This window comes from Saccopteryx bilineata, chromosome 4, assembly GCF_036850765.1.
Source record: "Saccopteryx bilineata isolate mSacBil1 chromosome 4, mSacBil1_pri_phased_curated, whole genome shotgun sequence".
Classification (NCBI taxonomy): Eukaryota; Metazoa; Chordata; class Mammalia; order Chiroptera; family Emballonuridae; genus Saccopteryx; species Saccopteryx bilineata.
The window spans coordinates 156,531,454-156,556,490 of NC_089493.1; the positions used below are offsets into that span (position 1 = coordinate 156,531,454).

At 38.4% G+C, this 25,037-nt stretch overlaps 1 protein-coding gene across 6 annotated transcripts; it reads right to left on the bottom strand.

Moving 5' to 3' along the window:
• Positions 1–247: 247 nt before the first annotated feature.
• CLK4 (CDC like kinase 4) lies at positions 248–22,315 on the bottom strand. 6 transcript variants are annotated; one of them, XM_066272389.1, is made up of 14 exons: positions 22,178–22,315; positions 17,823–17,983; positions 14,228–14,284; positions 12,577–12,799; positions 11,411–11,498; positions 10,940–11,006; positions 7,160–7,276; positions 6,904–7,070; positions 6,606–6,700; positions 6,237–6,366; positions 3,467–3,549; positions 2,071–2,150; positions 820–910; positions 248–735 (listed from the first exon to the last, which is right to left on the bottom strand). In XM_066272389.1, exons 2-14 carry the CDS (start codon positions 17,981–17,983, stop codon positions 595–597), a joined length of 1,500 nt encoding a protein of 499 aa, XP_066128486.1. In that variant the 5' UTR covers positions 22,178–22,315; the 3' UTR covers positions 248–594. The 6 variants fall into 6 exon arrangements, with proteins under 6 accessions (XP_066128486.1, XP_066128485.1, XP_066128487.1 ...); XM_066272388.1 differs by having other exon boundaries at positions 11,411–11,501; XM_066272390.1 differs by lacking the exon at positions 14,228–14,284 and adding an exon at positions 16,988–17,054 and having other exon boundaries at positions 11,411–11,501; positions 12,577–12,781.
• Between the last annotated feature and the right edge of the window lie 2,722 nt (positions 22,316–25,037).

Here is a 25,037-nt window from a genome sequence, read left to right on the forward strand (position 1 = left end):
TTATTAAAAACTCATCACGATGGACCAACTGGACACCTCTCCATGAATGCTACTATTTACTACTGACATCACCCGAGGAGACAGAACACAAGACTGACAATTGAATAAAATGCCAAGATTAAACATTTCCCATGGATTTTGATTTCCAACACCTGTCTACATAGTTATTAATACTACTTGTTCAACAATTACAGAAAAAACTTTTCAAGTTCTGAATTTGAGGTAAATAAAGACGACTCATTAAGAATAAGGTGGTCAAGTTTTCCTTTTACTCAAAAAAATCCCTTTAAAGAGTCAACCTCCATGTACAATAGACAGATCAATCACAGTTATCACTGGACACAAAGGATATTTCAAAGGTTTTTTAAAATGTTAATCTCAAAAAGGAAAATTAACTTTTGTTATCTCATTCATTATCAAGATCATACTTGCTTAGAAGATAATTATGCTATTGATACAAAACATACAGTATTTACACTTAACTGTACAAAATAATTTAATGTTTATAAAAATATTAGAATGTTTAGAGTTGACTGATAGTCTTAAAGTAACCTCCTTCTAGAGAAGTATACAATAAGATCACTGACTTCCATTTCATTTCTTTTTTAATAAGTCAAAGAAAGGGTGCTGCAATGCTTCATCTAACGTAATTCTTTTCACTGGGTCATATTCTAACATTCTTCGAACCAGGTCAAACAGTTTCTCGTGTTCTTCATCATGACAAAGCATAAATTCCTGAGGAGAAAAGTTTTTATTTTAGAAAGATATTTAAAAGTAGTTGAAACATTTTTTTAGACCTTTAAATCTTTTTTCTCTTACCTTTAATGGTTTGCAGCGTCTCCTAACATATCTACCAGCAGAACTATGTTCATCCCAATCTAGCTGGTTATGGTGAAAATACTTGTGTTTCCTACATGAAAAAGAAGTCTGGATTAGTAAAATAACAAAAGATCCATGTTTATTCTGTCCCCACTATGAGAGATGAAGTATAAGCATCTCTATGTACACAATTAAAAAAAAAATCTTAGCAATCACTATATTATCAGATAGCTTATAGACTATCTTCCTTATTCCTGCATACAGAGAAAACCAGCTTTTCCCCCCCCCCTTTTTGTGTTTTTCTGAAGCTGGAAACGGGGAGGCAGTCAGACAGATTCCCGCATGCGCCCGACCGGGATCCACCCAAAGCCATTCTAGTGCCTGAGGCAGAGGCCACAGAGCCATCCTCAGCGCCCGGGCCAACCTTGCTCCAATGGAGCCTTGGCTGTGGGAGGGGAAGAGAGAGACAGAGAGGAAGGAGAGGGGGAGGGGTGGAGAAGCAGATGGGCGCTTCTCCTATGTGCCCTGGCCAGAAATTGAACCCAGGACTCCCGCACGCCAGGCTGACGCTCTACCACTGAGTCAACCAGCCAGGGCAAGAGAAAGTCAGCTTTTAAAACAGAAGCCCCTGGACCCATTCCTGTAAATTCTTATGTCCCTAGAGAAATTTCCCAGGGGCTGGAAATGTTTTAAACAACTTCCTGTGACTTCTGAGGTGCAGCTATATTTGAAAACCACTATGCAGTGTTTTTTAAATGCCAATCCATAGACCAGTCCACAAAAGAGTTAACCACCCTGATGCTGTATGAAATTTGCAGACTCAATGACCTAAGTTGAATTTATGCTCAGGGTGATTTCTGCCTTAGCAGCCCCCAGAATTCTATTTTCACCAATCTCCAAGTGTAAAAAGGTTGAAAACCACTGCACTACAGTGCCTTGTCCAAGGACAGCTAATTAGCAACAGTACTCTTAGATTGCTATGACTCCAAAGACAAGTTCTCTTTACCAATCTGTGTATTGTTTTTGTATCAACTTTGGAAAACAATTATGCAAAGATTTACTGCAGTGTAAAAACCACCACTTTGTTTACTAGATCACAGGTAAATACTGCACTTTTAAAAAAAACTTTTACTTTATGAAAAAATTCAAAATATGCAGTTCTTGGAACAGGCAATAACAAAGTTGGGTTTTCTGTAGTTTGAGTATCAGCTACTGCATGTATTCCACAAGGGCTTTACTCTTATAGCATACCGTGTTTTCTGAATCATGTGTGTCGGTATGGGTCCTAATATCCGTTCCATCATTGCCAGATGCTCTTTACTATCATGAGTCTGAAAAGTGCAGAAAAAAAAATTAGCATTTTTCATCTCCCTACGTACAAAATAAAGGAAAACATAAGAAAATAGTACTGACATAAAAGGACTATATTAGACAGTTAACACATTATACGTTACACTCTACTTCGAACATAAACAATACTGAATGAGTTGTATTATCTAGTGCAAACCCAATTAACAGTCTTTCTAAGATGAACCAGTAAGGCTCTGTACTGTGGAGAAACATATTTGTTTAAAGTAAAAAACTGAACAGTTCCCTTATGTATTTATATTTCTCGCACTGTTTAAATGAGGAACTGGGGAAAATTACCAGAAATATTGCCTCATATAATCAGTCACGTAACCGAAATTAACCTCCATTAGCCAATGAATGGCAATATATGAACACTTACTAATCTTAGGCAATAAAAATATAGTCCCAATAATTCTCACAACAATCCTGAGCTAGGTATAAGAGAACATGAGTTTCAAAGAGCTGAAGATACTAGCTCAAAGTCACAAAGTTCATAAACGAGGAAAGCTGAGCTATGAACCCAAGTCAAAGTTCATGGTCTTAAACTATAGTAACAGAGCTCTGGCTAAAGCAGAAGAGAGAAAAATGTCACACAGCTAAAATGGGATGCTCCTAGAGCAGAAATTGGCAAACTTCTGTAAAAGGCCAGATAGCAAATACTAGCTCCACATTTTAAGATAGTTTCTTAGTTGAAATATTTTGGGGGTGAAATCAAACCCAGGACCTCCATACACTGGGCCAACACTCTATTCACTGAGTAAACTGGACAGCGCCCACTAAGAGAATTTAACTGTTCATGTTTCCTGGGTTCCCACTATACTTTCTACCCTGACTCATAGCAAATACCACATTATACTGTAAGTTTTCCCAGAGGTATCTTTTGTATGATTTCCTTGTAGCAATGTTGTCTTTTCACCTTTATACACTAAGAGCCTAGAGTGTCATGGATGCTTAATACTTAGAATAAAATGCAACTTATTGTTCCTGAATTCTTTTATAAAAAGAAGTGACTTGTTCATGGCCAAATGGATAGTCAATATAACCAGAAGTGAACTAAACTGGCCATAGCAATGCTAATATAAATTTATAAAGAAATTGCACATGAACATGTGTTAAAAATCTCAATCACATGTAAAACTCTGACCATTCACTAAGAGTATTTCATTCAACTATGGTTTTAGAGGATAACCATTCTGCATATGTTTTAATCGTAAGGCACTGTGGTAACTTTTCAATATGGAAGACTAATTTTACATGCCTTTAAAATTTAACTGAACCGTATTTATTAAATACATACCTGAAAGACTGTGAAACCAAGGTAATATTCAATAAGAATGCAACCTATGCTCCAAACGTCACAAGGCTGAGACCAACCTAAAGCTATTTAAAAACAAAAACAAACATTTTTTTATGTAACAATAAATTGCCAATTTTCTAAATCCTTCTCTGTGAGTCATCTCTTTACATAGCTCATCTGGGAGAAAGACAGTAAATTCAGGAACTACATTTTAAGTTTTATGTCAAACATGCAGTATGTTCTCAGTGCTTTATATCCTTATATCAAGTTATAGCATGTATCCTAGGGGAGGGAACATTTTATGTAAAATGAGAGAGACTAGTAAATATTTCCCAAGTGTAACTTCCAATTTGTGGAGATGTTCCATAGTCTGAATTGTTTATGCAACGAGTACTGTTACATCAGTTCATGGCTGTTCCAGGAAATTTTACATTTATTAAGATCAAACATAGAATAATAATTATCCTCAGAATGGAATTATTAAGCCCTTATCAATTATCATAAGCTTGATGCCCAAGTTTACTTCTTCCATTGAAAGAAATGTAGTTTTACATAAATTATATAAGAATCACAATGAATATTATATGCAGTTTCACCTATAAGTAGACTTACAGAGCCATTACAGAAAAGGACCTATATATGTGTGTACTTCAGGCTGTCCTGTGCATGATCACATATGCTTTTTACTTCAGAATTCTCAAGGGAAATACTATTCTGGAAAAAATAAAATATCCAATCCAGCCTTCTTAAGTCTATACTCAATTGGAAAGGAGATGAAATGAATAAACCATACAGGTATTTTAATCTTTTAAAGATCAAATATTTAGTAAACAATATGGTATAAATAAAACCTACTTTAAAAGACATTTCAAGCACTTTTAGTAACATCACTGAATTTAAACGTAAAGAAATAACACATTCAAGGGTCCTGACTAGGATTTAGTCACTTTTATTAACCCTTGCAGTGCTTATCGTTTGAACAGCTGGATAATGGAGCACAGTTTCTACTTATGTAGCCATACAACATGGCCAAATAACACAGCTTGGACTCATGATAGAAATTTTCTTCTCCAGCACTTCTATCTCCCAGTCTAGTTTTCCCCCATGGTGGCTATAACCTTAGCACACCATTTTGATGAGTCCATTTCTCAGACTTTGGAATTCTCCATCATTCTCCTTTACCAACCTCTCTCAATTTTATTTGTTTATTATCAAGGCCCAAGACATGAGACTAACCGACCTCAACTATAGCACCTGACACACCTTCCTTTCCTATCTAATTCTGCCTTAATCCTCAGGATTAACATGCCATAAACATACAAAGGACCGTTCTCCTCTCCCAATCTGATGTGTTTTTGTAAAGGTCAATGATTTTGAATTTATACCAACTATCCCTTGCATGGCCACACCTGGAACTTTATTATTACTGAGAACGACCACACTTTACTCAATGAGAGGCAACCATAAGATACACCACTGTTTTATGTACCAATAACAAAGAAAAAATGTCAATTGTTCTGTGTTGTATCTGCCCACATTAAATGGTGCAAAAATTAAACCAAGGAAGTTATCTGTTAAAGCTCTGAAAATTCCTCCCTGTCCACAACCTCTGCCTATACGTGTGCCTTTCCTTCAACCTCACCTCACAGTAGCCTTCAGTCCTCAACCATAAATGTCCTCTGTAAATCACTGCAACACCACAGCACCTTTCATACCACACTGAGCAGAAACCTATGAACCATTTCAAAGAGAAGCTCTAAATCTGTGCTGTCCAATATGGTAGCTACTAGCCACATAGCTATTTAAATCTAAAATTTAAATTCATATAAAATTTAAAATTCTATTCCTCAGTCACATGAGCAATGCTCCCAGTCCACAGTAGTCCACATGCCGCTAATGGCTACCAGACTGGACAGTGTAGATCTAGAACAGTTCCATCACTGTGGAAAGTTCTACGTAATAGTCTTGATTTCCTTATCCCTTTACCAAACTTCTATGTAGATAAAATCATTAGTTTTCAACTACCAAGTCCTGTTGGACCAAAAAAGGTAAAAACTGGAAACAACTGATGCCATAAACTGTTTTCCCATACTTTCTCAGCTGGCCCTTCCTTCTGCCAAGTAACAGGCCTATTCCATTTAGCTACCTCCTCACACCACCTAATCTGAACTTCCCACTGTCTCTAAGCCTCCAGAGCCATCCTGGACTTCCCAGTTCTATCAACATGACCTGGTCCCTAACTTTTAAATTCTGATACATGCTCCTTTACTGAGTTCCCTGTTATTTCTAAACTCTGAACTCTGTACCTGAACTCATTTTTTTCTCTAGTCTTTCTCTTGTCAAGAGTTATCTAAAGCTCTCCCTTAGGCTAGCCTTTCTTTTTTCCCTCTTGACCTCCACCCACCCTGTACTTAGATGTCTGCTAACCAAACCTTTAGGATTTTTACCAGTATCATGCTTCAGTGATGACACAAAAGTAGATAATCACTGCAAAAATCACCGTGCTGTGATGTACTTAGCCAATACGGCTTGTTCTTATGATCTCGTAAGATTAACTTGTTCAAAAATAACCATCACCTGAAGTATCCCTACAGATGGTATTGTATTTTTCCCACTGAAAAATATTTACAGTAATGTCCAGACTTTTTTTTATGAAAATAGCAAAGCATTTTCTGTGCACTGTTAAGAAAATCACCCTCCCTGGACAAGGCTGTAGAAAACAAGAAGCTCTTCTTTAATTATAGTATTAAGAAGTCTGGTGTCTACTGACCCAAAATGACCTCTGGAGCTCTGTAATGTCGTGTAGATACCAAAGTACTGTGATGTTCATCATCATATGTTGCACTTCCAAAGTCAACAACTTTGATATCTGTATTTTTCAGTGTACGTTCATCACGTTTCTAGAGAGATACAGTTGAGTAAACATGAAGATCAATAAAGACTGAAATCTTTTACAACACTATCCAAAAGGCTTGAAAGTGAATTATCTTTTTGGATTTTCAACATAAGCCCATGAGAAAGGCAAAGAAAGATTATCTTTTTTGGGTTAAGTACCAGAAGTGAAATTCCTTATCCAATGATCCCCAAGCAAAATTAATTTTAAAGACCCATCAAAATTAAAACAAGCTATCTAACTTACCATTTTAGAGTTGTATTTGACTACATAGTCAGACTTCACAAATAAAATATTTTCAGGCTTCAGATCTGTATGGGTTAACTTATTATGATGCAAAACTACAAGAGAACAAAAACACATTATTGGTTTCACTTACAAATTTCATTTCCACTGTGGGGAAGGAAGAGTTAGTAGTGGATGCAAGGGTCAAAAGTGGTTTCATCTTCACAACATGTATTTTCAGTGACCATGTTTTTATATGCTGCTTGTATAACAAAAACTTTAATATTCTAAAGTTTACAGATTTATCAAGTATACTTACAGTTTATTGACTGGCAGATCTGATATGCCATCTGCCTGATGTGGTCAATCTGAAACGGCAGGAAACTATTTTCTTTAATGAAATCATAGGTACTAAGTCCAAGCAATTCAAATACAATACAAACATGACCATGGTGATCAAACCATTCTAGCATCTGGACACATCGGCTAAAATAGATAAAATAAAAACAATTCAGTTCACAGAATTCTGATTATTTCATATAACATGATGGATCATAATTAAAATTTATGCTTACAAGTCACTATTGGGGTCAGTAGAATTTAAATGCTCCAATACTTGGATTTCTGAACGAGCAGCTTCACGGTATCGACCTACATTTTTTACGATTTTCACTGCTACGTGCATGCCATCCCTTGAAAAGAAAATTAAGATGAAAATTGTAAATATCCACAAGCAGGATGAAGACATGCTGCTTCAAAAGCATAATTATCAATTATTCTGTTATTTTTCTAAAATTTATACCAGATTTCACATAATATCCTTTTAAAACATTTTGACAAAATACACTTTACTTTATGTGGAGTAATGATTCCCCTTCATACTTATGACTTTTAATTTTCCAGAATTTTAAATTTACCTATATTTTATATAGAAGTTATAAAGTTAAAAATATAAACCTCAAATAGAATACGCTACTGCTGAAAGCATTTGCTCCTTCACCAGGACAGACCCACTCTGTAAGTGATGGAAAGACAGGACTTGTCTCTATGTACCTAATTAATAGTCCAACAGAAAGACATGCGTGCGCTTATCATAAGGTCAGAGGGCTTGGGATCAGGTCCTATGGAGTAGAGAAGGGAGAGCCAAACCACTGGGGGTTAAAGGAGCTCAGCCTTCTTTAGAGAGAAGGTGAACACGACTGAGCCCTGAAAGACAGCCATCAGTTTGTCAGAAGTGGGAGGAAAAGGGAACATTGGGGCAAAGGAGACACCATCCATAAACCATTAAGTCAAGAAAACGCTTAAATGTTCATGATGGAAACAGGCAGAAAGATCTGTAGAAGAGAGCAGGGAGCATCAGACTGGGGCCCCTGTAACACTTCCTAAGAGGTACAGAGCCAGGAGTGATGTGAGGAAATGGGAGTCCAAATCTTTAACCTCCCTTTGTCTTCTTTTCTAAACCTGACCATCCAGAAGATAAGCCAGAATTCAAGCCTCTTTTTTCATTTTGGCTCTACCACTTTACAAGAGAAAGGAAAGCCTCACACGCCCATAATTAGATCAATATGTGTGTCCTAGACCATTTTTTTTTCAACTGCTGATCCACCAAAAATTTCATGCCGACGTGGGAGTTAACCCCCGATACTGTATGAAGATTACAGACCCAATGATGACAGACTCTATAATCTTTACACATCTGTGTGGTTAATTAACTCTTCAGCAGATTGGCATGAAATTTCTGGCAGACCGGCAGTTGAAAACTATTGCCCTACAGAACACCTCTGAGGCAAATATTTCTAGTGGTTAGGTGCAAACAAACCTTTCCCCATGTCTAGTGGTTTCCAATTCATTTCTTTCAACAAAGCCCCAATGAAGTTTATGAGCTGATAAGTTATTAAAGGTTTTTTTTTTTTTTTTTTTTTTTTGCATTTTTCTGAAGCTGGAAACAGGGAAAGACAGTCAGACAGACTCCCGCATGCGCCCAACCGGGATCCACCCGGCACGCCCACCATGGGGCAACGCTCTGCCCTCCAGGGGGCGATGCTCTGCCCATCCTGGGTGTCGCCATATTGAGACCAGAGCCACTCTAGCGCCTGGGGCAGAGGCTAAGGAGCCATCCCCAGCGCCCGGGCCATCTTTGCTCCAATGGAGCCTCGGCTGCGGGAGGGGAAGAGAGAGACAGAGAGGAAAGCGCGGCGGAGGGGTGGAGAAGCAAATGGGCGCTTCTCCTGTGTGCCCTGGCCGGGAATCGAACCCGGGTCCTCCGCACGCTAGGCCGACGCTCTACCGCTGAGCCAACCGGCCAGGGTTAAAGTTTATTTTGATATATCCCCACATTTGGCATATTATCTCAACTTAGAAAGAACTTATAAAATAAGTAGCTGTGACAAAACTTCTAACTTATTTTTTTTTTATAATAATTTTATTTTTTTAATGGGGTGACATCGATAAATCAGGATACATATATTCAAAGATAACAAGTCCAGGTTATCTTGTCGTTCAATTATGTTGCATACCCATTACCCAAAGTCAGATTGTCCTCTGTCACCTTCTATCTTGTTTTCTTTGTGCCCCTCCCCCTCCCCCAAAACTTCTAACTTATAAAATAAGTAGCATGTGTCAAACATTAGTGGTATGACAAAACATACATCTAATGTATGACTAACTATAAAAACAATAAAAACTGTATGCTAAAATATAAATACTAAAACATATATTTCTCTATGGATACACATAAGTACTCATTTTTTAAAAGCCCCAACCATCACAGAAGATAAATTTCCAATTAAATTTCATGTTTTAGGTCTAAGTATCAAAATTTATAATCTGCACCTGATCGGTTAAATACTACTGATTGGATATCCAGGATCTTGAAATTTCAAGAAATTTTAAAAGGACATTAATAGGACAAATGGTAAAATGTAAGGTCTATAGATTAGCTGGTAAAACTAGAAAATATAACATGTATAAAGAATAAAAGAAATATTGTAAAATGTTAACATTTGGGGACTGTGGTTGAAGCATATATGGGAAATTCTTTATCTACTTTTCTGTAAGTCTGAACATATTTCAAAATATTTTAAAACTTCAATTTATGTCCACATTTTAGTTGCAAAGACAGGATGTTATTAAAAAATATTTAGAATGTTCTGCATGTAAAGTGGAAGGAAAGTAGTTCAAAGATAAAACATTTCCAAGCACTAAAGAAGAGGATGTTCTGGATGACGGTATCAAGTTGTTACAGCATTTAGATTTCCTTAAAGACATCTAAAGAGAGGTTTGCTTTTTGTTTTATTCAAAAACATCCAAGCCCTGGCTGGTTGGCTCAGCGGTAGAGCGTCGGCCTAGCGTGCGGAGGACCCGGGTTCGATTCCCGGCCAGGGCACACAGGAGAAGCGCCCATTTGCTTCTCCACCCCTCCGCCACGCTTTCCTCTCTGTCTCTCTCTTCCCCTCCTGCAGCCAAGGCTCCATTGGAGCAAAGATGGCCCGGGCGCTGGGGATGGCTCTGTGGCCTCTGCCTCAGGCGCTAGAGTGGCTCTGGTCGCAACATGGCGACGCCCAGGATGGGCAGAGCATCGCCCCCTGATGGGCAGAGCGTCGCCCCTGGTGGGCGTGCCGGGTGGATCCCGGTCGGGCGCATGCGGGAGTCTGTCTGACTGTCTCTCCCTGTTTCCAGCTTCAGAAAAATGAAAAAAAAAACAAAAAAAAAAAAAACAAAAAAACATCCATGTTTATGGTGAGCTGCAAATTACATCCTTTCCAACTAATTTATAAAAAATTTTAGGATTCAATTTAGAAACATGTAGTTTCACTAAATTGATTTAAGAGGTTTATTAACAAAAAGTTGCAAACCACAGAAAAGGTTCTGGAGGAAAATGTTAAATGAGGCAGAGAGGGTCAAATCACAAAGGTTTCAATACAATTTGTTTGGTAGGTAATATAATTCCTTTTTAGTTTAAAAAGTTGAATCTTAACATGAAAATACTATCCTTCAAGAATAAAGTTTTTTGAACCAAGATTAGACGTGTTTCACTATCTCTGCAATTCAAAGGTAAAGCAAAATACTCTGAATCTCCTACATAAGGCTAAGGGCCTAAGTTCTCACCTCAATGCCTACTTTAATTTCAATAAACCCCATCTCAAAGAATGTATAAGCATTCTTGATCAAAATACATACTCATGGTAAGTAAATCATGCACATAGTTCAAGAAATATTGAATATTTACACCTCCCAAGAAAATATATGACTACCACGTATATCACTTCATCATTATGGATCCTTCCTTACCAAAAATATCAGAATGTTAAAACAAAATAAAACAATACAAACAAAAAAAAACCCCACCAACTTACATGCCATGATCAATGCATTCTACGACTTTGCCAAAGGCCCCTTCACCCAAAGTGTCCACAATTTCATCTAAAGTGAGGAGGGAAAGAGGTGTAAGTATCCGAGTACAAATTATCTAGTTATTTAAACAATGAATGCTTAAGTGTGGAATATTTTCAAATGATCTCTATCAAAGCATAACTAAAGTTTCAGCACTCAAATTATTTTATTCTCAACTGCTACAAAGACAATTAGATAGAGCTATCTTTCTTGATCTAATCTCAAATTCCACTTATTATTTTGGAACTTTAGAGTAGAAATATTTAAATTCTACAGAAAAGAAGAAATACAAAAAAAAACAATAAACCCACAAAAAAACCCAAAATAAAACAAAAAAAGCAATGAAGAGTTCTTTAGCCCCCCGCTGACAAACTATTCCTTAAAAAGATTATTCTGTCTGCAAAGTTTAAAAAGTGTTGAAAAATATTCTATACATCTTGCTCTTAGAACGTCTCCACTTTGACAGATCAGGTGACCCTCCTCATCATCCTCTATACTCCTGGATCTTTTCCTTCGTTGGCTCTTCTGGAACGGCAAGTGGGCAGCACCAAGATCGTCCAGCCAATCAATATATCAGAGTGAATTCAGGGCAGAATACGCAATTCATTCAGCGGGGAGATATTCAGGCATTCAGATAAGCACCAGGCCACGAACAGTTGGCAGGAGCAATTTCAAATTCAGTCCCCAGAAATTCACAGGGCACAGTTTATGTTACAGAAGAAAAACATGGCAAGGAACAGATTTTCAGATAAGATACTTAAAGTGGCAATAGAAAAAAACAACACAATTGTCTCTTTAAAATATTGATTTAAATTGAAGTCTGAAATTAAAGAATGCAATGTCATGTTCTAGTAATCTCTTATAAAATAGCAAATGCTGTGAGTAGAGATGTCTAGTTTGTCAGAAAAATGTTTTAAAATGTCCAAGATTAGCTGAAATTATTTATCTAGTAATATTTAAAAATATATGTGATTAAAATAAAAGGAAAAAATAATGGCTAGTTAATTTCAATTTTATTCTCATCAAAGCTAGTTTTACTGAAGAAAACTTACGAGAGGAAAACACTATTTCAAAGTTTACTGGTCAAACAGGTCTGACTGTAAAAAAGGGGGGGGCAGGTTTTTTAAAAAAATGCATTTCCCATTCAGTACTCATTTTCAGAGCTTCAGTGGAACTAGTTGCAGACAAAAATGCACTGTGCTAAGGGACTATGCAATATAGACAATATTTTAAGTATCCACCAGTGCAACTTTCTATATTTGTTTTCAAGCATCAGGAGTTTCTTTTAAAGTACAATGTTCAAAATGAAAGATGGGGGTTCATTATTTCATAACATTACACTATAAAACAAAAATAGAATATTTTTGATGTTAAAATCAAGACTCATGACGTGTCTATGGAAAATGAGTAAATGTGGGTAAATGAGGACTAGCTAATAAATACAGATTAGCTATGAGAATTTGGAAGTTTCCTTTAAGAACTCAAACATAAAAACAATATACACAAATAGTATTATATAAGTTTTCCAAACTTACTGGCTCATTAAGAGCTTTACACACAAGTAAGTATCCACCCCAAATAAATACAAAATCACTCATACCGAATGTGACTGATGACTTGAACAGTGTCTATAATGCTTCCTTTTAGAACTGCTTCTCCTGCTTTGGACTGAAGATTTACTGCAGTGGATTCTGTAACTGCTTTCAGCATCTCTGTGATAATGCCTAGGAATGTATCTTTCGCAGTAGTCATTTCTGTATTCATCAATGTATCTCCTGTCCCGATAATCTCTCTCATTCAAGGACCTTGCTTCTAAATAATGACTGCAAACACATTAAAAGATTTCAAATTATTCTCTTCATTCTAGAGTAATGCGGTTCCTACAAAACATTTTCTTAAGAATTCCCAGTTTAAATGGCTAACTCAATAAAAGAAAAAATTCAAGCTGATGTATGAGAATTTATCTTCATTATAAAACTTAAGTAATTTTACTTTAACCAATAAACAGGTTCATATTTCTATTATACAGACTACTGTCAAGCACCTCACATCAAGGAACAAAGCTTAAGCCAAATCATTGCGTTATGTTCAGTGTTTACTTAAGTGTCCTTTTGCCGTCTGCAGAAAGTTAAAACCAAAAATTCAAATATGATATATGCACCGGCAGCTAAGCTTTTTTCTCACAGAGGCATACAGCTGGAGGCAGGCAAACAGATCCCTTTCTTTTAACGTGATTCTTAGCTATCTCTGGCACAGATAATTCTTTCTTAAAAGGTGGTGTACTCAAGTTACTTCAGCCCTTTCCTTTTTGTTTTAAAGTTTTTTTCTTTTATTTCTTTTTTTAAAGGGACAGAGAGAGGTACAGATAGGGACAGACAGACAAGAACAGAGAGAGATGAGAAGCATCAATCATCAGTTTTTCATTGCGACATCTTAGTTGTTCATTGATTGCTTTCTCATTTGTGCCTTGACTGGGGGCCTTCAGCAGACCGAGTAACCACTTGCTCGAGCCAGCAACCTTGGGTCCAAGCTGGTGAGCTTTTTGCTCAAGCCAGATGAGCCTGTGCTCAAGCTGGCGACCTCAGGGTCTCAAACCTGGGTCCTCCGCATCCCAGTCTGACGCTCTATCCAAGATGCCACAGCCTGGTCAGGCTTCAGCCCTTTCATTTTACAAATGATTCAGATCCCTAGAAGGAAAGTGATTTACAAGGGTTGTAGAACAAAGTCTAACTCTGATTAGATGGACAATTTTATTACACAGATCACCTATCCCATCTCCTCTCTTCTTTGTATTTCTAGCTTCCTGTTCTTTTGAAAAACAAAAATAGCTTCTGAAGGTTGCCTTCATGTGCCAGAGACATCTAAAATATGTCCCTCTTACCTGAGAAAGGGATCTTATAATTGCCTGCCTAGGATTACAGGAGACCCACCACCCTACTTTCCTTTGCATTTCTAATTTCCTGTTATGCCCGTTTGTTGCAAAATACACAAAAATTCTATCTACACAGAAAACAGCATCATTTAGTACCATGGCGGTTACGTTCTGAATCTACAGTTCCCTTTGAAAATCTGATGAAAGATAAGGACCCTATTTCACCAAGAAATGCATGAACATATAAACGAAACTTGGTAAGGAATTTCAGAGATCATAGACTTCAGGAAGTCAATGTATCCCAGTTAAGCAGCCTTGATCAGATAGATGGAAAGAAAAGGACAAATTCAACTGGCCCAGTTGCCCATCCCCTCTCTACCTGGGTTGAGTGTCCTCTTCAACAGAGTGCGAAGCTTCAAGAGGGATGCACATGGAGCTGAGGGAGAGAGGGGACACCTGCCCAGTCAGACAAATCGGCTAAAATATCCTGACAAGCAATGGAGTGACAGATGTTGACAGATGCCCTCACCAATCCCTCTCTTTCCCAGTATAAGCTGTCATCCTTTTCCCAGGGGGCTGCTTGAGGCAGAAATAAAGAGAAGCATCTCTAAAACTGCTACTCCACAGAACCGGCATCAAATACAAGCTGCAGAGATGCAGAAACCCCTTGTCCCCTCTTTCCCCACTGTCAGTCTTAAGTTCTACCCACTGGAGAAACAACTTGGGATATTGCAGTAAGACTGTGAGTCTAGCTCAGGGGTCTGATCAGTTGGTTTGGACCTCTCAGAGAGATAAAACCAGAAATTACCATACTTTTAAACTCTTCCCATAAAAGTCCAAACTCTTTCTAACAGAAAAAAAAATGAAAAATCTTTAACTAGAATAATGTATGAAATTAGAGCTGCTGATAATCCATAAACAATCTATAGAGTAACAAACATGAGGTGAAGTAATACCATGAAGAAAAACTAAAAAGACGAGGGCCTCTTCAATCTGTAACAACCAAGGCTTAGAGAGCATACAAATTAAAGAATTATAAAGGCTATGGACAGAGTGAACAGGATGAAAAGATATAATTTCTAAAAATATATACTACATGTCTAGTGAAATTTTCACTGCATTCTTTACAAACAGCCAAGATTAATGAGGCTACAGACATGTTTTTATTTGAACAAAGGTCCTATAGAAGATACTATATACATATGTGGCAAAATCTCTGCCAGAAAATAATGAATAGTTTGAGATTCCTCACATAAAAATAAAGCTCAACGATGCAAGAAATGCTGAAAGGCTGCATGAATGCTGCAAGCACTAAAACTTTCTGAAAATGGTCAGGAAAGACTTCATAAAAAGGAGAGAGTGGCATCTTTTTTTTTTTTTTTTTAAAGTATTCTTTTTTTCTTTTTTTTAGATTTTTTTTTTTTTTTAGATTTTATTTATTCATTATAGAGAGGAGAGAGAGAGAGAGAGAAGAGGGGAGGAGCAGGAAGCATCAACTCCCATATGCGCCTTGACCAGGCAAGCCCAGGGTTTTGAACCGGCAACCTCAGTGTTTCCAGGTTAACGCTTTATCCACTGCGCCACCACAGGTCAGGCGAGAGTGGCATCTTAAAGGGAAGTCTGGGTTTGGACAAAGAGGAAAGTAGAAATGCCATGGGAGAATAGCATATTACCATTTTATATTCATAGACCACTTTTAGCCACAATGACTTAGAGATGGGTTGGTCTATGCATTGTTACTCTGGAAATAGTAAGTAGACAATTACAGCAAGGACAATTTTCACATAGGCGTAGATAGGCAAATATATAAACTGGGAACAGACCATCTAAAATCTCACACGCCAGCCTAAGGACTTTAAAATAGTTTTTTTCAAAGGGTAGTCTGTTTATCAGCAATGTCAAAATATGGAATTATTTTTAAAATGAAGATCGCTGGGCCTTCAGACTCATTCTAAATCTTGCAACATACATTTTAAACATATCTCCAAGGTGATTTTAATCACATTGAAGTTTAAGAATCATTGATTTAATACTTGATACTTATATGAGGAAAACATTTAAGGATTTTCACCACAATATTTAAAGGTGTTATTTATAGTCACATCCATCTTCCTGATACTGGCATACTGATTGATTTAAACCTATAAGGAGGGACACCAATCCACAGACTACTGCCAAAAGACAGATCAGAAAGAAAAGACCCTTTGCAATATATAAAAAAGGTAAAATAATTGATATACAATAAAAGTTTTCCTAAGTCAATAAGAAAAATGCAGTTTAATAGGAAAAATAGGCTAACACAAAAAATAATGGTCAAGTGGTTAAGTGTACAAATTCACTAGAAATTAAAAAATTTAAACAGACCTCCACTTTTGGCATTTCAAAATTGCCAAGAGTGGTGAGGACAAGGAGCATGCTATCAGAGTATAACTTGGTACAAACTTTCTAGAAAAAGACATTAATATGTAGCAAGTTCATACTCTTTAACTTGAAAATGTCCCTTCTTACGAACTATCTTCAGAAAATAATCAGAGGCTAAGATTTGTGTATAAAGATACTTCAAGAACAAATTATTAGAATTAATTTATATCCAAACAATGGGAGACTAACATCCTACCAAAGTTACCCTCTTTATACTCTTCAGAATTTAATGATTTTATAAAAATTCTTTAGTCTTCATCTTCAAAAAGACTATTAAAATTTCCCTATACTGATCAGAAGATTATGGAGAGCAATCACCACCAGACATTCCCAGTGCCAATCTCCAAGAAATAGCTATTGGCCTAGTGGCCAACTGGACTTAGTATCGTGTTTATGTAGTTAATGATGAACAGGAACAAACTGTTCATCACTTTGATCAGTTCCTTTCCATATATACAATGTACAGTAAACCCAAGTGATTAGTATTATCATGTTAAGCCTTATAGAGTATTTTGTATTTATAAATAATAGGGTATGTTTTTCTATAGTACATTAATTAGCTTAGGTCACTGAAATTGTCATAAACCCACCCACTTCCTCCCAAATAACAGGGTAACAGTGTGTGATGAAGAATGATCAAACTATGCTGACTGCGGACAAGCTTACTGTTCTACAGAACAAGTCTGTTCTAGGATGGAGAAGGAAAAAAATTACATACTGTTTTATAAAGTAACCCCAGCTGGCTAATTTAGAAAGCAATCTGGTAAACAGTCCCAATGGAACATCTGCACAAAACAAGGAGAAAACAGGACCAACAAAACAAATGAGAAAAGAAAATTAATGGAAGACAGGATGAAAGAAACTCTACTCACCTAGACTTTAAGCATTTTAGAACTTTGAAATTCCTTTAAGTTTATATGAAAATATTATCTCCAAATTTTATACCAGTAAAAATACAATGAAACAACACATGCTATTGAAAACTTTTATTGAGGCCTTATCTTAAATTATTGGCTACTACCTGTGACACCCCAAATATATCCACTGCTCTTTCCTACAAAAATAACCTATAGAACATAGTGTAAGTGATTAACAACCCCCAATGTACTTTAACATGCCCAAACAGTACATGCTGTTTGTCTCATCTGAAGTTATATTCTTCCTCCCCCTCATTATCTCTCATTCATGGAATACCAATGGAGAATGCTAACATACATATCTCCCTCCTATGCCCAAGTTTAAGGCACTGACAAGTGTCCTATCATCACCATTAACTTTCTGTGTCTCATCTCCCCACATTACTGGCAGCCAGGACTTAACTGTTCCTACCATTCTGAGAGAAATACGCAGATATAAGGGTAGGAATTAAGTTTTATTCACACTGTAGCCTCAGAACTAATAAAGTATCTAGCCTAGAAAAGGCATTCTTTTCTAAATATTTATTTTCTAAATATTTATTGACTGAATTATAAGATAATTTGAGAGATGAAAACTATAAACTAATAATAAAGCATTAAAACTATTAGTGTTAAAATGCTACTAGTTCAATTTACCAATCAGATTCTTTAAACTGGTCATGTGGTTTACAATGTCTGTTCTCTTGCGTACTACTGTGGGATGTCCTCTTCCGTTTGTGGTTTCCACTATAGCTTTCATGTCCCCAGCTTTCTCTACCATCCCAATGAGGACAGTGAGTTCTTTTGGAATGTCGCATCTGTTAACGGAAACAAAAAGTGAGTTGTGGAGGTTATAGGTAGTTAGGTTTAGCAACTATAATATTATACATTAATATTATTTAAATATAAACACTCCGAACATGGGGTCATACAGGTTTTTTGTAGGCAATATTTTCTAAGGCATGAGGCACTATTCCACTGGTTATATCTGATGAATTTAAGTGTCAGATCTAGGACTAAATGATGAATAACACTGAGACTATATATTTTCTTTCAATTATTTTGGATAAATTCTCAGCTTGGTGCTTACCTTTAACTAATACTTGCTAAATAACATTTAAAAAATTACAAAAAGAGCCAAGGTTCAGATTTAGAGCCGTCAACAATATCTACCCAGAAATTACTTTTTTTGGTTTTATTTGTATCATTACCTTGTTTTTATGGTAAATTATTACCAATCTCCTAATTTAAGTTATTGATACAATTTCATTTAAAAACGTTAGCTTTAAAGTGTGAACTAAAGAGAAACACTATCACAAATGTCACCCAGATTTGGCAAAATACTGTACTACAAATAGCTGAAGTCAGAAACACAGATACAAAATATAGATAATTTTTTTTAATTTATTTTTTATTTATTCATTTTAGAGAGGAGAGGGAGAGACAGAGAGAGAGAGAGAGAGAGAGAGAGAGAGAGAGAAGGGGGGAGGAGTTGGAAGCATCAACTCCCATATGTGCCTTGACCAGGCAAGCCCAGGGTTTTGAACCGGTGACCCCAGCATTTCCAGGTCGACGCTTTATCCACTGCGCCACCACAGGTCAGGCCAATATAGATAATTATTAAAAAATATAAAGACTTGGCCTAGCCAGTTGGCTCAGTGGTAGAGCGTCGGCCTGGCGTGTGGAAGTCCTGGGTTTGATTCCCAGCCAGGGCACACAGGAGAAGCGCCCATCTGCTTCTCCATCCCTCCCCCTCTCCTTCCTCTCTGTCTCTCTTCCCCTCCTGCAGTCAAGGCTCCATTGGAGTAAAGATGGCCCGGGTGCTGGGGATGGCTCCGTGGCCTTTGCCTCAGGCGCTAGAATGGCTCTGGTCCCAACAGAGCAACGCTGGGGATGGGCAGAGCATCGCCCCCTGGTGGGCGTGCCGGGTGGATCCCGGTCGGGTGCATGCGGGAGTCTGTCTGACTGCCTCCCCGTTTCCAGCTTTGGAAAGATACAAAAAAAAAATAAAAAAAAAAAATATATATATATATATATATATATATATAGAGAGAGAGAGAGAGAGAGAGCCATTAATGAAGTTTCTTTTTCTCAAATATGTGAGAGTTCCTTTCTCTAAATCTTAAAATGACTCTAAGCTTTGAAAAGAAAGGAGTCAAACAAAACAAAGTATTCAACAGAGAAACTGAAAAGCAACAGAAAGTTTGTTTTACAATCTCTTTTGTCTAACAAGCTTTTTGTCAGGATATCCTGCAGTTTTGTTTTGTTTTTTTAAGTGAGAGGAGAGGCAGGGCGTCAGAAACAGGCTCCTGCATGAGCTAGGATCAGATCCACTCTGCAAGTCCCTTAGGGAGGATGCTCTGCCCATCCGAGGCTACTGCTCTGTTGCTCGGCAACTGAGCTACTTTTGCCATCCTAGGCAAAGGGGTGGAGTGAGGGGAATGGTAGCTTCTCCTGTGTGCCTTGATCCAGAATCAAACCCAGGATTTCCACATGCCGAGCTGAAAGTTCTACCACTGACCCAACAGGCCGGGGTCCAGTTAGTCTTAAATTTAAAACATATTTGTTGTAGATCTGGAGTGACACTGAAGAAGAAACCAATCTATGAAGATGCACATGGTCTCTGTGAAATCAGATGAAAATGGGCACCAATTCCTGATGCCATCTAAAACCTCTAATGCACAGGTTCCTTCCAAACTCAGTATCTGCGTTCAAACAATGTAATCCCTATCTGTCTCTCTCCATCTTAATTCTTTTCAAAGCAGTTAGGTTTTAACAGCGATGGCTAAACTGTGCCAAACAGGGCAAGTCTTACAACTCAGCATGGAGCTGAAAAGAGGTAAAATGAAGCAAAATCAGCTCAGTTTACTTCCTTCAGCTTTCCTAAATGACTTAGTATCAAGTAAACAAAATCAAGTAAAAAATGTGATTTCAGAGGGATTAGAAAGACTCTGAAAGTGAGGGCAGCTTCAATGGTCCTGGGAGGTATTCCATAAGAAAATGTATGTATCATGCCATCAGAGCCTGATTGCCATCAGATCTTTTTAACTCACTTCTTTTGCTGAATCTAATTCTATGCCCATCAAACATTTGATAACGTAGCTTGCTTTAAAAAGGGAGGAGAAGGCATTGGTCAGAATCAAACAAAAATTCTAAAACCTTGTCACTAGAAATTAATAAATGAGCACTCTTTCAATAAGGGAAACTAAAACAAATGACAATACAAATTAACTTGAGAAAATAGGCCATCAGAAAAGCCATAAAAACATTTCTAGTGGAATTCTTTTGACCCTTCAATTACCAAAACTGTATTTTAACCACATCAGAAACTCTTTAAAATAGCTTAAGCTCTTTTAAATAACATCAAACAAAATTGTAACATCTAATAACAGAGTATTATCACCAGCCATTATTATGCAGTTGTTCCAAAACCTATGTCTGTGGTAATTTTGGCAGTCTACCAAAAAGAGCTCACCTCTAACAAGGCAAATTTCTCAAATAACCCAAATCATCAATATGCAAATATAAAATTCAAATATGCATCTTAAGAGAGCCAAACATTTTTACTTTCTAAAGCAAGTTAACTACCTTAAATTTAATTTAGTTGTTAGGAAGTCTTCCCCCTACTTTCCATTAACGTTCAGAAATACTTTCTCTGGAAGCAGACTCCTGAACCCATTCTATGGATAAGGCTCCTCTCAGTACACAAAAAAGAAAAACTATCTGGAATTAAACTATCTCTAATCAATAAAGAATCCTAAGTGCTAAAATCACATAATATCTTAAAAAAACAACAAACACACCAAATATAATGGATCCATATGCTCAGGGTGGGGCAAAAATAGGTGTACAGTTGTTCATATGGGAAATACAGTAATTAATAAATAATACAAGAATAAACTTTCCCTTACTCCCAACTGTAAACCTACGTTTGCCCACACCTGTATATATTCGTATTAGAAATTTGACCTACATTCAATTTTATTTTTAGAGAGAAGAGAAGGAGGGAGGAGTGAGGAGGTAGGAGGGAAGTGGAGGAGGGGAGAGAGAAAGTGATTTGTTGTGCCATCAATGCATGCATTCATTGGTTGATTTTTGTGTGTGCCCTGACCGGGGGCCTAACCGCAACCTTGGTGCAGCGAGAGGGCGCTCTACTAACAGAGCGATTCTGCCAGGGCTCAAAAATAAGATTCTTTACTGCCCTATAACACCCTATATAATACCTGACAATTTTATGTTCTGTACATGGCCTGAACTTATCTAAAAAGGTTAGAGCTCCGCGAGGATTGCATTTACAGGCAACAAAAAGCCTATGGGTGTGCGTGTGTGGAGCACGACAGTACAAAGACAGTTTTAAAGCCAGACGGTTCGGAGAGCTTTTTCCTAAGGATCGGATATGCATATCGATGGCCAATCAAGAAAAATACGATGCAAAAGTGTCAGAAATGCAGATCTGCTGCAACAACGCCGTGTTCCACCTTGGAGTAAAACTGTCGCACGAAGGACGTACCTGTCCCTGTTTCCAGCCCTCACAGACACCAGCTCAAATCTCCGCATAAACTCAGACTCCAGTCCCTAGGACGCCCAGCCCCCACCGCCGCTGGCACACTAACACGGGAACCATGTTTGACTCTGGAATCACCCCCAGAAGCTACTATCGGCCGAGACCAGGCACCAGGGGGGCTGATGTCCGAGGGCCCCTCAATTTCTGTCTTCTCTCTCCGGGGGGGGGGGCGGGACCGTTCCGAGTTTCCCGAGCCGGCGGCGAGCGGCCAGGGCTATCCGGAAAGAAGAAGCGGCAGAGCCGGGCCTCCCGCCGCAGGACTTGAACTCTACCATACACCTGCGCACCTTTTAAGTTTGAAAGGCCACTCACAGAGCACGGAGCTATATGTCCCGACGGCATCCCAATCGCCGAAGCCCCAAACCAGGTCGTTTATCCGACAACTCACTGCGATACCTAAAAGGAGTGGAAAGCAGCCCAGCCAAGCACAACCCACCCAAAACCTTACCTCTGCAAAAGCAAAGGACACCCTGGCCGAGAAATGAAGCCAAAGTGCCGTCTCACCTCCCCAGCCGCTGCAACAAAAACCTTCAAAATGGCGGCACCGCTGTCTTCCTAAAACCCCCAGGCAGCTTCCAGCTCCACCTTCCGCGCGCAAATGCGCCTGCGTAACAAAACCTCGCGAGCTCCCGCCCCTTCCCGGAAGAGGCGGAGATACGTGTGACGTCTACACTGTGGCTGCGTGGCATAGGTCGTTTCCGCCTTGAACCCGCTTGTGGGTCAGGTGCGTCTGTTTTTTTGTTGTTGTTGTTTTGTTTTGTTTTACTCCTGGAGAACTTGGGTTCTTGGAAGAAAAGTTTGTGTCCTGCCCTAAGCCTGTGGCATGTGTTTGCTCCTTCGAAGGGTCGTGTGTGTGTGTGTGTGTGTGTGTGTGTATGTGTCTGCGTGTATTCTGAGTGTGGCTCCCTTGGGCAGAGCCAGCCAATGCCGGGGTCGTGTTGTAACGTGACCAGCGAATTCCAAAGAGACACAGGAAAATTTCAAGCGAGGAGTTTATTGAGCCAGTTGACGGACAGCATGGGGGCTTATTCTAAATTATGCCACCGCCCCGAGGGGGTCGAGCCTTGAGATTTATAAAGACTAAAAGCTGCAAGTTCTTCAAAAAAGAGAACTTGTGGTTGGTTTTTATCAGGAAGTCTACGATGACAGTTGGAAACTTTCTGCTGAAGACACAAATTGTGATTTAGCTCATTCTTCAAGTTTGCATTTACAGAAATACAAGATTTTCAAACTGGCGATTACAGAAGGCATACAAGTGATTACAAGAGAAGGCATACAAAATAGCGTTATGTTAACATAGCTAAGCGGGATTACAGAAGCGAAACAGGTTTGTTAAACTAAAGGTTATCTTTAGAACAGTCAGTGGCAAGCCCCCTTAACGGCTGCATGTTTGCAGACCGTTGAGCCTGCATAATAACTTCCCTAAAATATGTTAACAGTGTTACAGCTTCTTGGTACTTGTCACAGTTGCTGCTCACCTACCTGCTCTGGACCACACCCTCATGCTTTGGCTGCGGTCCCCACAGCCAAAGCCTGCCCCAGGTCCCCACACCCTGATGGAGCCAACATACAGGGGTAAGCCCCCAAACCTGCCCCTGTGCCAGAGCTGGTGCTGGGGCCACAATGTGAACTGGATACTTGTCCAGCCCGCTTGGAGCTTCCAGTCTATAAATGAATTATGATAAGAGAAGATGATGTCTCAGAAACAAGCTTGGGGGTGCTTATCTTTTTTAAGGCCTGTGCTTTTTATGAGAAGAGCGCCACAAAAAATGAGGACGTTTCAATTGAGCCTCACCCTCATTATAAGGTCCTTCCTGTTATGGTCCCTGGCTCCTGGGCAGATAGGGAAACTGAAGGTTTCTCTAACAAAGTTCTTCCCATTGTCCCTGTGGGTTGGTTTTATTTAACCAAGGCATGGTGATGTCTGAGAGCTAGTGAGCATCCCATTAAGGGGTTTACCTCAAATGTATTTTTTAGTTTTAAGAATCCACAGATAGTTCCTGTTATGAATGTGTACAGTGAGAAGAGAGCCAAAGTCAGACCTTTGGGGTACACTCTTGAGGGACAGAGGGAAAGCACCAGAGAAGGGATCATCAGGAAAGGAGAACCAAGAGGATGGCATTAGAGAGACTGAGGAAAAGAAGGGTTTAAATCAGGGGTCCCCAAACTACGGCCTGCGGGCCGCATGCGGCCCCCTGAGGGCATTTATCCGGCCCCCACCGCACTTCCAGAAGGGGCATCTCTTTCATTGGTGGTCGGTGAGAGGAGCATAGTTCCCATTGAAATACTGGTCAGTTTGTTGATTTAAATTTACTTGTTCTTTATTTTAAATATTGTATTTGTTCTCATTTTGTTTTTTTACTTTAAAATAAGATATGTGCAGTGTGCGTAGGGATTTGTTCATAGTTTTTTTTATAGTCTGGCCCTCCAATGGTCTGAGGGACAGTGAACTGGCCCCCTGTGTAAAAAGTTTGGGGACCGCTGGTTTAAAGGAAGGTAAAACTGACAGGATCACATAGTGGGAAGGATTAGGGCAGTGGTAGTCAACCTGGTCCCTACCACCCACTAGTGGGTGTTCCAGCTTTCATGGTGGGCAGTAGCGGAGCAACCAAAGTATAAATAAAAAAATAGATTTAACTATAGTAAGTTCTATAAAGATTTATTCTGCCAAACTTAGCAAAAATTCAACATAAAGTACTTGGTAAGTAATTATTAAATGCTTTAACTTGCTGTATCTCTGCTTTATAAATTTTATAAAGTTACTTCCCTACTTTATAAATCACCATTACTGTGGAACTGGTGGGTGGTTAGAAAATTTTACTACTAACAGAGATACAAAAGTGGATGGGTAGGTATAAAAAGGTTGACTACCCCTGGATTAGGGTATAGTTAGTACTAAAAAATGTTAAGAGGATTCTGTATTATGACAGTGATACCCTGGATACAAGGGAAAGCCAGAAATGAAATTTGAGATGGTAGGGTTGGGCTGTTATCAGCATAAACTCAATAGCATGTGAGAGACCTGAACTGATACCTTTTACATGAAAGGAGGGCACTGTATTTCAATTACCTAACAGTTTAGAAAACTGCCACTTTGAATAAACTGAACTCTCATGGAGATTGCACATCATTTTAGAGGTGAAGTTAAAAGGACATGAATTGTCAAGAAAATTGTGCCACATTTCAAGATGTGAAGTTGAAAAGACAATTGGAAAATTCAAAGTGACAATTCTTTATACTATAGAACAACACGAGCAATATTATTTTCACATGGAATAGCCACCATTTCTACATCTACAAATATAACT